The 17,731-nt window shown below is 45.2% G+C and overlaps 1 protein-coding gene across 6 annotated transcripts in view; it reads left to right on the forward strand.

Annotated features, from left to right (window-relative positions):
- The window catches only part of SNAP47 (synaptosome associated protein 47), an 81,128-nt gene that overhangs the window by 53,493 nt on the left and 9,904 nt on the right, over positions 1-17,731 (forward strand). For 3 of the 6 annotated variants that reach the window (XR_014241221.1, XM_082379465.1, XM_082379466.1), the window contains one exon: positions 6,235-6,401. Coding sequence is in view for 5 of the 6 variants with exons in the window: in XM_082379465.1 (XP_082235591.1) it covers positions 6,235-6,381 (147 nt within the window). In the remaining variant the exon portion in view is untranslated. Of the gene's footprint in view, positions 1-2,581; positions 2,886-6,234; positions 8,074-17,731 lie in introns of those variants that run through there. The other 3 variants (XM_082379464.1, XM_082379467.1, XM_082379463.1) reach the window with 3 other exon arrangements.

Consider the following 17,731-nt stretch of genomic DNA (forward strand, 5'->3'; position numbering starts at 1 on the left):
TGTTTCATATTCTGAGAATGTCCCTGCTGAGGCATTTACTTCTGCATGTAAGATGAACCTTCAGTTTATTGAGCATTTCACTTGGTAGGGATTCCATTGCTCTCTTAAAAACGTGGTTCTCATCATGGGAAGCTCAATTTATGGTCTGATAGCAGCTTGGCTCCCAGGACCCCTCTCTAGTCCTGGGAGGTGCTTTCCCTGCCCAGACCTTGAGTTAGAGGGGCCATCTTTGCTGTGGGCTATTGGGGCCATTTGTAACTGGAGACCAGTCAGCAGACTTCAACTGAGGGCTAATAGATCCCTGAAGACTCAGCTCTCAGAGTCTTGCTGTACAGACGCAGCCATGGTGCCTAAGGCAGGTTTGTGCTCAACTCCTCCACCCTCTGCACTGAGAGGGGGTCGTGAGGAAGGGAGCACCGTGGTGGGGGAGCTCCTTAAGAGAGAACCCTGTGCTGCCCCTGTTCATCCACAGAGCATCCTCAGGTCCTCAAGGAATGCAGCAGAGAGGACAGAGTGGGATGCGGGGGTGGTCTGTGAGTGCTGAATGTGACAGATTGTAGCCTAGAATGTTCTTTACAGCCTCCAGAGATTTGGCTGAGAGGGAGCCAATTTCCCCCTCTTTACCTTCTCTACAGCATGTTAATAGCCCCAACTGGTAGAATTGCAGACAGCTTGATTTATCCCAGCTCTATTCTTAAATGGTTGCTAGTTTCTCACTGCAAGAAAATTCAGTTTTTCAGTGGGTCAGTTTAATAACAAGATCAAGGCAAACAGTCTAGCTAATACTAACTCACGTTAGGTGCTTAATATTAATATACTAATACTGTAAATCCTGGAGTTCTATCATGAGGTAGAGCAAAACGTTTTTTTTCAGACTATAAGTTGAGGCAACAACTAGCATATTGTAGACATTTTAGAAATATTAAGGCCCGTACTTGTATGTACCATGTCCTTACACAGTGAAAGCACAAGCCTGGTTGTTTCAGGACCCCCTTGGAGGCACAGCTTACAGCAGAGCTTGGGGCCTCTGATTCCCAGACTTTCACACCTTGATAGCTGGCATGAGGCATACAGTTAAATACATCTGTTTTGGTAAGTGAACCTCCTCTACTGGATGAGCTATTTTTCCATAATTTATTTTCTGTTTTTATAAACAAAATGGGAATGGTTGGAAGGCTAAAATGTCTCCATATCAGCTTTTATATCAACCCAGACGGTGTCTGTGCCGCCTTTCTGAGGTCTGTGGTATTGCAGAGATGGAGGTCACTGTAGCATGTGACCAAAGCAGAAGGTCTTCCTCTTCCAGAGAGGACAGTAACTTCTGCTCTGTCCTGGGGACCATGTGCTGCCTCCCACTTCCTGCCTGAGTCATCTCGGCTATCCCCCTTGCCGGTTACTGACGCTAGTGAGTGAGCCCAGCATCCTGCCTGTGGGGAACCAAGCCTCCTGCTCTGGCTTTGTTGAGCGCCTGTGACCCCTGAGCTGAAGAGCACTGAGTGTTTCTGTGGGGTTTTTCCCAAGATGCTGCTCCCAGAGGTATTGGCATGTATGTTTTTATGTCTTAACTTGTGGTTATGTGCATTATATATTTCTTTGGAGTTAGTTTCTCCTAACACTCAATGTACTATTAATCAGGTAATTTCTGTGTAGGTACAAATGTGGCTGGAAAGATGGCTGGCTGCTGGGTTTATTTATTAGTGGAGCAGAAACTTGGGGAAAAGTCCATTTTGACCCTGGTCTTTGACTCAGAGCCCAGCGAAGGCTCATCTGAGAAGCCAGTTGATATTCCAGAGGCTGGCAACATCATACATTGATGACTAGACAGCTTGTCATCCTGGGCCGCAGAAGTAACAACTGTTTTTAAGGTTTGGCCAGACTTCATATTCTCCATTCTTTCCATCCCATGTTATATGGAATGCACACGATGCCATTTAATTACTTCAGTCCCTTTCTTAAAGGAAAAAGACACTGGACCAATATTCCAGAGGTACTAGTAGTTTGAAAGTTTACTCAGTAATTTTCTTTGCAGACTTAGTAGCTGTAAAGGTCTTGCTTATATTTTTGCGGTATTAATTAATTTCAAGTGCAGTTTTGGCAGACCAACCAAGGGTCTCAACAGGCTGCATAGAATGGGTGCTATTTTTAAGGCCACCATCTCAGTGAAGCTTTTTCCAAATGAAATTCAACAGGAACCAGCCTTTATTTGGACTGTACACTCAGTAAAATGCTCAACTTTTGTAGGCATGTCAGCAGTTCTTACAAAATAAGTTGTATGTGCCTTTTATTACTGTGCTTATTAAGTGTAGACTCAGGAATGTAGGTGTTCTTGCTTTTGCCACTGTTTCATTTTGGAAAGAGGCAGTTGATTCATCCTCTAGAGAAAGATGGCCATGGAAACGTAGGACACATAAGGTCAGTCACACAAAGTGGCCCTTGGTGGAAGTGCTATCATGTGGTGATGTGGTCCTGTGCTACCTGGCACAGTAGCCACTGGCTACATGTGGCTACTGAGCACTTAAAAAGCAGTTGGTCTGTGACTTCCCTGGTGGCATAGTGGTTAAGAATCTGCCTGCTAATGCAGGGGACACAGGTTTGAGCCCTGGTCTGGGAGGATCCCACATGCCGCGGAGCAACTAAGCCCATGCACTACAACTACTGAGCCTGCACTCTAGAGCCTGCGAGCCACAACTACTGAGCCTGCCTGCCACAACTACTGAAGCCTGCGCGCCTAGAACCTGTGCTCTGCAATGAGAGAAGCGACCACAGTGAGAAGCCCGCGCACCACAATGAAGAGTAGCCCCCACTTGCCATAACTAGAGAAAGCCCGTGCGCAGCAACGAAGACCCAACACAGCCAAAAATAAATAAATAAATTTATTAAAAAAAGCAGTTGGTCCAAGTTCATACTAGCTTGCTAGGACTTCATATAAAAAAAGAATATAAAATATCTCATTAATAATTGTTTATATTGACTTCATGTTGAAATGATAATGTTTTGGGTTGATTGGTTTAAATAAAATATATTATTAAAATTAGTTATACTATTTACTTTTTATTAGAAAATTTGAAATTGCAGTTATGGCTCTCCCCTAACTGGACATCTTGCCACAGTTGCTCAGGGCTCTAAGAGCTGGCACAGGTTCTGGGGTGTGTGAATGGACTGCCTATCCCTGGTGGGAGCCCTTTTGCCATTTTTTAAGGGTCTTATGCAATTTCTTTCAGTGTCTCGGTGATGTTGTGACCTCTGAGTCATGACCATGACATCTATTGTCCATGCATCGGTCATGTCAGGGCCGCACTGGGAGCTGGACCCCAAGAGCTTGAGCAAGTCGCCCACCCTTCTCAACCTCATCTGTGAAACAGAGTTAGATCGAAGATTAACAGGGAATAGTTAGGGCACATTGCAGGGGTCTCATAACTCCTATCCTTATTTAGGATAACTGGGGGATGAGGAAACAGAAAACAAAACCGTGTATATATATATACTTTAATCCCCAGTTTTCCTTTTCTCTGAGAGTGTACGGATGTTGGGATGAGAAAGCAAGATGAAAAGGCCACACAATATTATCAGCAGTGCTTATGTGATAGGCAGTAATTTGCATTTGGATTTTGGAGGAATTTTATTTTCTCCTCTAAGTTCTGTTTCCTGGTTTTCTATGTGCACTGTTATTATCGGAACAGAACAGGACAGTTGACTATCTGCATGCACTAAAGGGAATACGTGGCTGCCTTGCTGAAAGCCCATCTCCTGCCACCAGCGCACGTGCAAACAGTGATTGTTTACAGTTCAGAATCTGGTGGTCCTGAAAGACAGTTCAATTGAAAATAAACTTGACCACATTTTGATGTGATTGACAAGGATGTAGAGGTAGCAAAGAGAGCCGCAAGGTCTGTGCGGGCTGATCACTCAACGTAGGAGAGAGACCTCCTCAAGGGTGTCAAATCGGATGCAGGTGTGTGACAAAGGGGACATTTTGTGCAAGTTCCTGGTAGAACAGCCTTATTATCACACTAAAATGGAGGTAATGAGGAAGGAATAGTTGACCAGAGAGAACAGCATGGAAGACCTGCCTAACATAGTGATGAGTGGTGACTTTTTTATTATGCTCTCTGGGCCTCAGCCATATGAGATCATAGAAATGAGAGATGGAAAAGACCTCCTGTATTAGGTCATCCAGCCCATCCCCTCCAGAGCTGACTGACCCCACAGTGTACTTTCCAGAGCTCCGTCCAGTTTTTCAAGTGACTCAACTGATGGAGTTTCCACCAGCTCCCAGAAGGTGCAGAAAGGTGGTGTCTGAGACGGCTAACTTGGATCTGGATTTATTCCTCTTTCTCATGACGAAGATCCCAGCGATGATGCTATGTTTGAAGAGAGATGTGGGGGTGAATCCCACCTCTGTCACTAACTTGCGGATGACTGCGGATGACCCCAGCTCGCCTCAACTCCACATCCCCCTCCAAAAGTTGGGGTGCTTTGCTGGGCTCCTTCAGTCTGAGCATTCTAAGACTTGGCGGCGGCACCTTACATAGCACTTTATGGTTTTCACAGCTTGTTCACATTTGTGATCTCATTTGAGCCTCACCATTCTTAGGGCAGGAGTTGATCTTATTATCCTCCTGGCCATCTCCCTGCCTTTATTCTGTTTCTTGTTAATCAGATGAAGCAGTTCTCCCAGGCAGTGGGTGCTGGGCCAGGTGGTCAGGCATTCCTTTTGATTCTAAGCACAGAGCTGCTTCCATTTGACCTCATGGGTACTATTATGCCTTCTGAGACACCACACGGGTACAGTTTACTCTCCTTGAGGTGTGACCTCCTTTCCCGGCAGTAGCACTGCTCAGGATTGCCCCAGGCCACCTGTGGAACCTAGAGCTTTCTTGCCTGTGTCACCTGGTGGGACCTCTGGGGGTAGGGGGTGGGATTTCAGTGTGGAGTATGATATATTATCAATAGATTGCACTTGGGGTCCTCTGAGGTGGTCACCCAGGCTGTTCACTAGTGACATCCATCCCTGTGTGATAAAGGACTTTGAATGGATCTGTAGGCAGGTTAATCCACTGGGAGTTAGTAAGCAGGGCACCACAGGCTCATCTTAATAATTCAGATTCTGCAGTTCTTTTTCTTGACCTAACCAATGATCTGAAACTTCCCCTAAAAGAGGAGAGGTATTAACATTTATTGCAAGTAGTTGGTCATTAAGATTTCTCTTAAAAATCATTTCTTTTTGTGTCGGCTTGGGGATATTAAATTTTTAAACCCAGGTTCGGTAAGTATGTAATTAAAGTACGTTTCACAATGCAACTAGTCCCAATAGAATTGTAATACAATGCTGCTCTTAACTAGTTTACGAAACTATATGAAGTATGACATGAGTCACAGAAATGGGGACGAGAGGCTGCCATCGAGCCTGGTCGGCTCCCTTGGTCTAGCCATGCTGGAGCAGCCCTCCACGCTGTGGGCGCCATCCTCCCCTGTGGCATCACTGTGTGTTTATGGTATTTCTGAGTGTCCTCCACGTGTCTGCGCCCACAGATATCTTTTTCGCCTCTCCACAGAACCCCGCTGTCTCCCAGTTTTTCTCAGTAGGCCCACGGGGTTATGTCGTGTAACCGCTTCATCACCTTGGGTTATTTGTGCTGTGCCTTTTGTATTTATATGTGAAATATTTCAAACATATAGACAAAAAAGTGTTTTGCCTTCTTAAATTTTGTTTTTCCAGCTTCAGTCTGCAGTTAGGCACTTGGATGCAGAAAAGTAATGAAAACAATGATTGGGTGAGAGCTGGAACTCAGATCTGAGTTGTAGGATCCAGATCCCTGGTTCTGCCCTGTGCCGCTACTGTTTGCAGGAATTCCACGTGGATGTGGTAACATTCCCAGCAAGGCTGTCAGGGTTGGTGAAACAGCAAACCGTGGGTTGGGAACAGCAGTGCCGCAGGGGTGCATCTCCTGGGGCTGTGTGGTCAGTCTCCTTGCTATGGCCTGGAGCAGGGCCAGAGAGCAAATACGTCATGTTCCAGCAGCTCTACCTCGCTGAAGGTCAGTGCCAGAAAGTGGCAGAGCTGAGACCCAAACCCAGGGTCAGAGCTGCAAGCTCTGGCTCTGTGCTCAGAGTGTTCATTCCCATTGACTTACAAATTTTCTTAAGTACTGTAAAAATAAGGGAAAGAAATATTGTCTGTTTTTGAGAGTATAAGAAAAGGCACCCCTCCTATCATTTGTGCTTCTCTTGCAGATCCTGAGGAAACTAAAAGATCTCGCGTTGGATGCCGAAACAGAGCTGGAGAGACAGGATGAAGCCTTGGATGGCATCACTGCAGCTGTGGACCGGACAACCTTAACCATTGACAAGCATAATCGACGAGTGAAAAAACTGACCTAGAAGGACAAGAAAGCATAGAGGTGACTGCTTTTGTTGAGAATCACTTCTCTGAGTACGTTGTTCTCAACTCCTGCATGCTTCCTTTGAGATGAAGACCCCAGGAAGTCATTCCAAGCACCCTGCCCCAGGAGGTGCACAGCTGCCCCAGGTTGAAGGGCTGCTGTTGACGGCTGTGAGCAGCTTAGCTTGGGGTGATTGTGGCTGCCACCAAGGGATTCCCTTGCAGGGAGCTGAAAGTGCAGCTGGAGGAGGGGAGTTCTGCCTGCAAGTACAGCGAGCCACTTCCTTCCAAGGCCCTCTCAGGCTGCCTGTGGAGTCAGGAGCACACACGCATTCAAACATGGGCTGAGCCCTATTGAGGTGGCCACGACAGCGAGGCGACTCTTCATTCTGAGGGTGGGCTGCACCCAGCACTCAGGGACCACTTTGCTTGGCCACAATCCCAGGTCTCCAGTGGCACAACTAGCTGCATTTTCATCCTTTTTCCATTCTTGATAAGCATAGAAAGGATGGTTTAAGTCTCTGTGAAAGAAATCTACTTATTTCTAACCCTCTGCCTATCTGAACACTGCAGGCATATCCTATGTCAGCAAAATCTCTTCTCCAGGATCACATTCAGGTCTGAGCCTGCCTCTCCTACATGGGCTCCTCAGCACAGACCCCACTGCCTTCACTTTGTTCCAATTTTCTTTGGGGGACAGGTCAGTTTCTTTCTGGTTGTATTGTAATTTCTAACCAAAGCTGAGTCTAGTATACTTCGAGGTCATCCTATAAGCATCTGAAATATTCTTTCACTGCTCAGTTTTTAGTCAAACATGAAAATAGTACATACTGCACCTATTTTAAGAAGTGTTAATTTTTGCTTTTTTGCCCCATTTCTACCCGGAAACAAAAGAGAAATGCTAGCTTTAGAATATTTTTTGAAGCTGTGCATTGATGCTGCTTTTTGCTTGGTTTTGGGTATCTTAGTGTGTCCCTGGGAGAGCCCCTCATGGGGAGACAAGAGGAAAGTAGAGAAGTGGGTGACCTCCTCCCATTCTCACAACAAGCCACCTCCAGACTGCTTTGAAATAACATCCCAAAGAACCTTGCACGGAGAGGCTCATTTAGACCTTGTAAAGATGTTACTTTGAAGCGCCTTTCCTACACCCCTCCTGGGATGGCGCCCGCAAGCCCTGTGCTGCCCTGCTGCACCACTCCACTTGCCTACTAAGTCCTGGATCGTTTTAAGAATTAATTCACAGATGCAGCGTTAGTTTTCTGGGGCTGCCCCAACAAAGTACCACAAACAGGAGGCTTACAACAATAGGAATGCACTTCCGGAGGCCAGAAGTCCAGGATCGAGGTGTAGGCAGGCTGTGCTCCTTCTGGAGACTCTAGGAGAGGATCATTCCTGCCACTTCTAGTTGCTGGTACCTCCATGTATCCCTGAGCTTGTGGCCACATCACCCCAATCTCTGCCTCCATTGTCATGTGGCCATCTTCCTGTGTTTTTGTGTCTCAAACCTCCCTCTCCTCTCTCTTATAAGGATCCATCCTAATCCAAGGTCATCTTATCTTGAGATCCTTACCTTGATGACATCTACAGAGACCCCATTTCCAGATAAGGTCACATTCTGAGATTCCCAGTGAGTATGAATTTTGGGTCACCTAGGGATGCCCAGCCTTGTCGTAGCTGACCCATTCCAAAAAGACATGGAAAGTAGCACTTTCAGAAGGTAATGTTCATAAGGGTCTTTCAATTCTTATCTGTTTTGCAATTTGGTAAATTATATTCCTAGTCTCTGTTTGTCTTACTTGGTTTGTACTTACTAACCTCCAAAATGAGAAGTGGACCTGTTCTTTCAAGGTTTCTCACGCTAATGCAGGCATGTGAGCAGTTGCTCTTGACCTTTCCTGGCACATCAAGTGGTGGAGCTCTTGGAGCTCATGCTCATTCCAGGGGGTCTGAGCCCCATGCAGCCCCTTCTAGTGCTTGATGACAGGGAGGTCGGGGAGGACACGGCAGATGTGAAGATGTGTCAACAAGGACAGTTATTGAGAGCTCATGCCTAGAGGCAGCGGCAGCTGGATCACGTCCCTAGGGAACTTGGAGGAACGCTGGAGGAAAGGCAGCTCGTGCCCTGGGCACAGGGCAAGTGCAGGTGTGCAGGCTGTGCCCAAATACTGTAGCTTCTCACAGCAGCCCATGAAGAGTGAGTTCCCCTGAGGTAGAGTATGTGGTTCTCACCGTGGCCACACACTGGGCTCATGCCAGGGACTCAGAAGATACAAACACACACGCACACATGCGTGCACTGACCCCAGGCCCCTCAGTCAGAATCTCTGAGGGTATATACATTACCCAAATGTTTCTAATGAGCAGAAGGGGAAGATCCACAGGCCAGGTGACTTACTGCCACCAGACCTGCTCTCTCTCTACAACTAGCTCTAGAGAGCCCTGAACAGCTGAAATGAAAACGAATCTGTCCCACTCATGATGCTGTTCTGAATCCAGGTGGGCACTGCTCAAGAGTTCCCAGTGCAGCCTCCAGTGGCCAGCCAGCCTCTGCTTGTCCTGAAAACATACCACCCAGCACTCATGTGGCATCAGGGCCGTACACACCTCGGCTGCTAACAGGCCTCTGGAAAGCAGGGGGCCAGGACTCTGTTGGTGATCCCTCGCCAGGAGCAAGCCCTGAGCTCTCTGGGCCTCACGCTGTCCTAATCCATCACCTGGGGATGCATAAAGCCCAGACACTCTGGGCATGAATAGTTAAATTGATAGAGACTATGGTCTGTTTATGTGGAGACTTAGAGTGTAAAAAAAAAAAAAAAAAAAAGGCCATCAAGAGCCATTTTATGCTATTTTTTTTTTTAACCTTGGCCCCAGAGTTAACTATTTTAACCTTAACCCCTTCCAGTAGCAGAAAATCCATGTGCCAAACTGTTAGCCCCCAAGGCTGAAACAAAATTGCCAGGAACCGTATAAAACCAGGCACTGATTCCCACAGCACACTGATTCCCCACCCCAGGTGCACTAATTCCACCTCCCATTGCTCCCTCAACTTATGGTGCACTGACTCTGCCTCCACACTTTAGACATGGGAAGGACACGAGGGGGGACAGATGTTGTGATGCTCCTAGAAGCAGTACCAGGGGAAGGAGATGAGCAGGTAGGCTGGTGATCTCTCCTGCCATCCTCAGGCAGCCCAGGTGGTAAGTGCCGTGATGGCTAGAGCCAAGTGGATCCCATCAGCTGAGTAGACCCTCCGGAGAGTGGCAGGAAGGGCACACTGAGCCTGTTGGCATCATCATCGCTGGTGTTTGGATCAGGGCCTTTTGTGTCTCCTGTTTTGTTTTTTACTTTCCTGATGTGGAGTGTGTCCTCTGACACTGACATTGGGTTTGTGTGTGGGGTCAGGCTCACCCACATGAGTACCAAAATCTATTTGCCGCTGTTTAGCCTGTGACTGAGGGAATTATGAGGGGATTATGTTAGTTTGTTGTCACCCCGTAAGGTGTTTGTACTTCCTAAAACATATAACACTTTGAGCTCAGTTTTACCCTCTGTAAAGGTGGGCAGAATACAAGACCCACATCTAATGCAGCTGTGAGACCAATATTGAGCTGAAATGAAACTGCTTTGACATTCATCAAAAATGGCTGATCCTTTTGTTTGTTTAGGGCAGAAGTCAGCAGACTTTTTCTATAAAGGGCCAGGTAGAAAATACTTCATCTTTCAAGCCATATGGTGTCTGTTGTGAACAAATGGCCGTGCTATGTTCCAGTAAGACTACCTGTGAGATTAGAATTTCATATATGTCATGTGTCCTGAAATGTTATTCTTGTTTTGATTTTCTTCGTTCAACCATTTGAAAGTTCAGACATGTCCTTAGCTTGCAGGCCATAGGAGAACAGACGGCAGGGCTTTGTAGTCACCTGCCCAGGTAGGTGTGTTCCTTTTGAGGTTTCACATAAAGTTGTCCAGCATTGTCTGTCCTGGAGGGCAGCTTACTTCCCTCCTCAGCCCCAAACTCAAGCATGGCCTTAGCTTTTCACATGGCACTGCTGCTGGTGGCCAAAGCTGAGTCTAGGGTTGCGGCTGGGAGGGTTCTGGGTATCTTTGCCATAAAAGATAAAAAGGGCATAATGAAAAAGACAAAAATGACATAATGAAACATGAAAAATTAATGACAAAATCTTTCAGAGATTTTATTGTGGAAAAATGAAAATACTAAAAATATTTTAATACAATTAAAATGTGTGTAGATTCATGGTTATAGTTGGATTTGGGTATAACTTAGAGGAAGTGATGATACTTCCTTTCTCAAAGTCAGTCATTAAGGATTCAGGATCTAATGTCAGTTGTAAGTTCTTTACGATATAAAAAAATCTTTTGTCTCTTCAGGTTTTTCTGGAAGTAAAATGAACAGATGAAGGATGCTATTTCTTATCAATGTATTTCTTGTGTGTAACTGGTAGTACATATCTGGACTACATTTAAATGTTCCATCACATGTCCAGTTCTTACATTTAACCAAATTATCTAAGCAAGATCTGTGCCAAATGCCAAAATTCTGGTTACATCATGTACTCCGCTATCGAATAGCAAAAAAGTTTCACTATTTTCAAGAAACTTATGCTCATCAGGAATCACATAACCATTTATTTTTGTGGGGGATAGGAGGTCCTAGATTCTTCTTTTCCCTCCGACTTCTAATATTGCATAAGTTTGGTAAAGAAAGCGTTAGAGAACAAGCTGCCATATCTAAATTAGCTAAAGAATTGATAATTAATGCTCTCAAAGACTGTTGTGAATTAGTTACTTTATCTTTTATGGCAAAATTGCCATACAGCCAATTAGTTGTGTGACCAAACTGCTTGCAGCAAAGATGCTCACAGCAAACATACCGTTCATAGGCTGGGAGACCCCTACCACCTTGTTTCCTGACTGTGCTCAGCTGTTCAGAGCCTCAAAGCCTGCGCTGATGGCACAAAGTCAGTCCTGTTCCTTTTAAAGGCAGAAACGGGGAACAGTAGAGAGAGGGGAGTGAGATGGGAAATGGCAGGTACTGGTTTCCACAAGTGATCTTCTCTGGAGGCCCAAAATCAGCACACACACAAATTTTAGGAGAGAGGAAAAAACAAAAGTCAATCCTTGAGACATTTTCAAATAACACAGGAAACTCAACTATATGCAGTCAGTTGGGGTGGGAGCTTTGGTTTTGGGTTTGATGAAATGGCCTCTTGGAGACAGTTGTATTGATTGGGGCATCAACCCTGGCATTAGACCACACGACAAGCAGGTGCCTCCAAGGACCCACAGGCCTCACCTGTGAGGAGCCCCCTCCCCTCTCACTGCTCCCAGTTTAATTATTAGCTATGGGTTTGAATAAAACTTGAAACACTTGAAAATTGTAATCAGTTTTCACATTTGCAACTGATTTCTACAGCCACGTAATATCTCAAGCTTTTGGCACCCATCTGGAAACTTAGAACAGCAGTGTGTTTGCCCAGGAGGTAATTTTCCCTGATTCATTTTGAAAGTGAAAAGTCACAGGGTTGGTCCTTCAGCTAGGGTGGTCCTGCTTCCCAGAAGGACTGCTCAGTCTCATCCCTCAGCTTCCTCAGTGAGAAGCAGACTGGCGTGGGCAGAGTGGGGAAGGCATAGATGCAGAGACAGCAGGAGCTGCTCGCCAGCCCAGGAGAGCCATTCAGGGGCCACATGCAGTGTCCAGGTGAAGAGACCCAGGCTGCAGGGGTGGGGAGCTATGAGCAGGACCATGGTCAAGGCTGTGTTCTGTGGGCCTGACTCATGTCCTGGGCTCTCGATGGTTAGGCAACCATGTCCAGGCCATCCCATCATGAGTGGCTACTGTCCTGGGGGACACTGGTGCCGCACTAACTGTCCAACATGTTCTCCCACCAGGTGTGAAGCAGCACTTGTTCCTCAGAGCCCTCTGGATTTTACTCTTATCACGTATCACAACCTCTGCCCCTTTGTCTCACCCTGGGGAGGCAAGTGTGAGCTAGGGAATGGGCAACTTACTTCCCCCATCTATCCCTTCTGGAGGTCGGAGGGTTAGGGAGGTCTAGGGCATGTTTCCTAGAATGAGTAAAGGGCAGGGTGCAGAAACCCAGCTGTACATGAAGGAGGGTCAGGGCCTCACAGGTGTCCCAGGATGCCTCTTCCTCCACACTCTTAGGCTGCTTCCACCCATCAGCAGTGGCTGTTCTGTTCCCACGCCTGGCCCATGGAGCTGGTGCTGAGAGATTAATGAGGCTGGCCCTTTTTTAGAGGCTCAGGGCAGATGCCTTGGAAAGGGGTGGGAGGTGGGGTGCAGCCATTGGGCTCCCACACCATGGAAGGTGAGGACAAGCAGAGAATGCACAGCCTTGTGAAGTCCCTTGGGTGTAGTTGTTTTGACCTTGCACTGCATTTTCCAATGGAAATGACGCTCTAGAGGGCAGTTTGTTTCCTAATGTGATGGCAGCGTTGAGATGCACAGCATGGGAATGAAGATGATAGGGATGGGTCAGAGGGCAAGGCCAGGGATCCCATTCCCAAGTGCCCAGTACGTGGGTCATCTGTGAATCAAACACTCAAGTCTGCTCATGTGTGCTGGCCTTGCTCTGAGTGCTTACAGAAGCTCCCCAGAGGGGAGCTCTGTTTACCTTTCTTATGGGCAAGGAAACAAACACCTAACTCCCACCCAGGGTCGGCACTCAATCCTCTGGGGGCTGCTGAGATCCTGACTGCCCAACAGGAACAAACCCACAGGAAGGACTGTGGGGAGAAGGGAAAGTGTCCCAGGTCGTGGGTGTGGTCTGGATGAGCCAGGGTTACTTACAGATCCAAACCCACCCATTTATGGCCCATCTCATAGAAAACTGGTTTCTTTTCGGAAGCAGTAGCCGCCTGCTAAACTTTCAGACCACCTCTCTTACCAATTCGCTTGTTCATGTAGGACATTGCCTTGGTGCAGGAGGGTCACAGAGGGGGCGTTGAAGCAATAGCTGGGGAGGTGGTGAGATGCCCTCTGGGACACTCACTGTCCTGATCCCTCCAGCTTAACCCGAAATCAGGAGGTGCCTGAACCTGGAGCCTCACACGCTCTGTGTGCTTGCTGGAGTGTGCGGTCATGAGGAAAGACACCATGGCATCTTGTTCAAGCCCACTCTGATCTATGGGTCCTCTGCCCTCTTGGCATCATAAGCTAGCCTGAGGCTGCTCACAGCTCCACCCACTCCTGCTTGCTCAGCTCTCCCTTGTCACACTGCCCAGCACAGGAACATCATCATGGGTGGGGTCTCCCTGTTACTCTGCCCTCAGGGTCCACAGACCTCAGCATGGGTGGGGTCTCCCCATCACCCAGCCCTTCACTCTTACCAGACCTTACAGCATGGAGTAGGGTCTCCCCATCACCTGGCCTGGCTGCAAACTGTACAAAAGAGCAGATGGAGGTGTATGATCTTCCTGGGGCTGCTGTAACAAAATACCACAAACTGGGTGTCTTGAAACACCAGAATTTAAGCTCTCACAATTCTGGAGGTCAGAATTCTGAAATCAAGGTGTCGGCAGGGCCCTGCTCTCCTCAGAGGCTCTAGGGGAGAATTCTTTTGCCTTTCCACCTTCTGAGGCTACGTCTCTCCATTTCCACTGCATCTTCGCATTGCCTCTTCCTCTTCTGTGTGTCTGTCTCAAAATTCCCACTGCCTCTTTCCTATAAGGACACTTGTCAGTGGATTTAGCATCCACCGGGTAATCCCGCATGATCTGCTCATCTCAAGATTCTTAACTGCGTATGTAGAGACACTTTTTCCAAGTAGGTCATATTTACAGGTTCCTGGAATTAGGATTGGACATATCTTTTGAGGGCAACAATTCAGCCTATTATAGTCTGCCTGCTGTTCCTCCTAAATTCACATTCATCCCACATACAAAATACACTCACTCCATCCCAAATATCCAAAAGTCTCAACCCATTACATAACAGCTCTTCATCCAAAATCTCATCTAAATATCATCAGCTCTGATCTCATCATCTGAATCATCTAAATCCAGTATTGGTGAGACTCTTGGTATGGTCCATCTGGGGCAAAATTCCTCTCCATCTCTGATCTGTGAAACCAGAAAACAAATTATCTGCTTCCAAAATACAGTGGTGGGACAAGCATGTGATACATGATAGACTGTTCCTACTCCAAAAGGTTGGGGGAGGGGAGGGGGAATGGAAGTTAGGAAGGGTCACCAGAGTTCCTGTTTCCTGTCTGGCATGTGAGGAGCTGGGAAGTCGCTACTCCATCCTAACAACAATTTAAAAGCTGAACAAACTGAAAATCAACAACCCTTCTTGGATCCATTAAAGAAGTGAATTCACAGGGCAAACTTCCTAACTCATTCTATGAGACCAGCATTTCCTTAATACAAAACCAGACAAAGGCATTACAAGAAAACTACAGACCAATATTTCTCATGACCATAGATGCAAAAATCCTCAACAAAATATTAGCAAACCAAATCAACAATGCATAAAATGATTACACACAATGACCAAGTGGGATTTATCCCATGTTTGTAAGGCTAGTTCAACATTCAAAAATCAATCAATATAATCCATCACATCAACAGAATAAAGAAGGAAAATCACATGATCATATCAATAGATGTAGAAAAAGCATATGATAAAATCCAATACTCATTCATGATAAAAACAGCAAACTAGGAACAGAGGGGAGCTTTCTCAACTTCATAAGGAACATCTACAAAAAAATCTACAGCAAATATAATGGTGAAAAACTAGAAGTTTTCCTGCTAGATCAGGAACAAGACAAGGGTGTTCCTTCTCACCATTCCTTTTCAACATTGTACTGAAAGCTAATGCAATAAGATAAGAAAAAGAAAAGTATACTGATTGGGAAGGAAAAAATAGAACTGTTTATGTTTGCAGAGAATATGATTGTCTATGTAGAAAATCTGATACAATTGACCAAAAAAACCCAAACAACCTGCTGGAACTGATAAACAATTATAGCAAATCTGTAGGATACAATGTTAATATACAAAAGTCACTTTCCTATTTCCTATATAGTCACTTTCCGTTGATGAACATGTGTAATTTGAAATTAAAAACAATGTCATTTACGTTAGCACCCCTCCAAATGAAATATTTAGGTAGAAATCTAACAAAATATGTACAAGATCTCTATGAGAAAAACTACAAAATACTAATGAAAGAAATCAAAGAAGAGCTAAATAGATATTCTATGTTCATGGATAGGAAGACTCAATATTGTCAAGATGTCAGTATTTCCCAACTAGATCTATAAATTCAATGCAATTCCAATCAAAATCCCGGTAAATCATTGTGTGGATATCAACAAACTGATTCTAAAGTTTATCTGGAGAGGCAAAAGACTCAGAATAGGTGACTTGATATTGAATGAGAAGAACAGAGTCAGAGCATAACCTGACTTCAAGATTACTGTAATGCTATAGTAATCAAGACAGTGTGGTATTGGTGAAAAACTAGACAAATAAATAAGTGAAACAGAATAGAGAGCCCAGAAGTAGACTCACATGAATATAGTCAATGGATCTTTGACAAAAGCGCAAAGGCAATACAATGGAGCAAATATAGTCTTTTCAACAAATGGTGCTGGAACAACTGGACATCCACATGCAAAAAATAAAAAATATGAGTCTAGACACAGACCTTACATCCTTCACAAAAATTAACTCAAAATGGATCATAGGCCTAAATGTAAAACATGAAACTATACCTAGAAGATAACATAGGAGAAAACCTAGATGACCTTGGGTATAGTGTTGCCTTTTAGATACAACACCAAAGTCATGATCCATGGAAGAAGTAACTGATAAGTTGGACTTCATTAAAATTTAAATTGTCTGCTCTGTGAAAGATACTGTCAAGAGAATGATAAGTCAAGCCACAGAATGGGAGAAAATGTTTGCAAAAGACATACCTGATAAGGACTGTTATCCAAAGGACTGAATGAACAAATAAACTGCGGAGCATCTAGACAATGGAATGTTACTCAGCACTAAAAAGAAATGAGCTATCAAGTCATGAAAAGACATGGAAGAACCTTAAATGTGTATTACTAAGTGAAAGAAAACAATATGAGAAGGCTACATACTATACGATTCCAACTATATGATGTTCTGGAAAAGGCAAGACCATGGAGACAGTAAGAAGACCAATGGTTTCCAGGGATTGCAGGGAGAAAGGGATGGATAGGCAGAGCACAGAGGGTTTTTAGGGCAGTGAAACTACTCTGTTTGATACAAATATAATAATGGTTATATTTGTCAAAACCCATAGAATATAACACCAAGAGTGAACCCTAATGTAAGCTATGGACTTCGGGTGATAATGATGTGTCAGTGTAAGCTTATCGATAATAACATGTACCCCTCTGTTGTGGGATTTTGGTAGTGGGAGACACTCTGTGTATGTAGGGACAAGGAGTACCTTCTCTATACCTTGCACTCAATTTTGCTGTGTAAAACTGCTCTAAGAAAGAAAGACTACTTAAAAAAAAAAAAAGGAAATGGAGGGAAGGAGAGAGGGAGGTAAAGGAAGGAATGAAAGCAGTCTCCAGTCCCAAGCAATACTAAAATCCAGCAAAGTCCCTTCAGTTTCAAGACCTGAGAATAATCCTCTGTGATTCAAGGCTTTGCCCTCTGGGCCCAGCTCCACTCTTGGAGTCATTCTTCCTTTTTCTTGAAGGATAGAGCATGTCAACAGCTCAGTAGCTCTATCAGCCTGTTGCCTGCCTGTAGAATTTCAGAAGTCCAACAGCCCTTTTTCCGCTCCATCCCTTTCAGTTTAAGCTGTCAGTGTTTCTGCTGATTAACATTCTCAAAAAACTTGTGGGTCTCCCGTGTTTGTCATGGGGATCCACACCATAGACAAGAAGATCCTCCATAGATCCTTCCTGGGTAACCCCATCTCTATTCCTGGCTTCTGCTGAGATGGTTGAGTGCATCCATGAGGTCACACCCTTAATCTCTTCAGCCACACTGTTGGCTTTCTCACCAGTGCACACTTTCCCAACCATGAATCTCCTAATTTTAGCCTCTTTTGCTATCTGAACAGGCTGAGAATTTCCCAGATCATCAGGTGCTCATCATTTCTGTTTAACAGTTCCTTCCTCAATTTGTCTCTTCCCTCTCAAATGTTACTGTAAACAGCCAGGAGGTACCAGGCTACACCTTCAAAACTTTGCTTAGAAATCTATCTCTTCATGTTCATTTACAAGTTATGCTTTCCACCCAACAGTAGAATACAGTTCAGCTGAGTTCTCTGCCACTTTATAATAAATTTCCTCCAGTTTCCAATAA

This window comes from Balaenoptera borealis (genome assembly GCF_965194805.1).
Source record: "Balaenoptera borealis genome assembly, chromosome: 2".
In the NCBI taxonomy this organism is placed as follows: domain Eukaryota; kingdom Metazoa; phylum Chordata; class Mammalia; order Artiodactyla; family Balaenopteridae; genus Balaenoptera; species Balaenoptera borealis.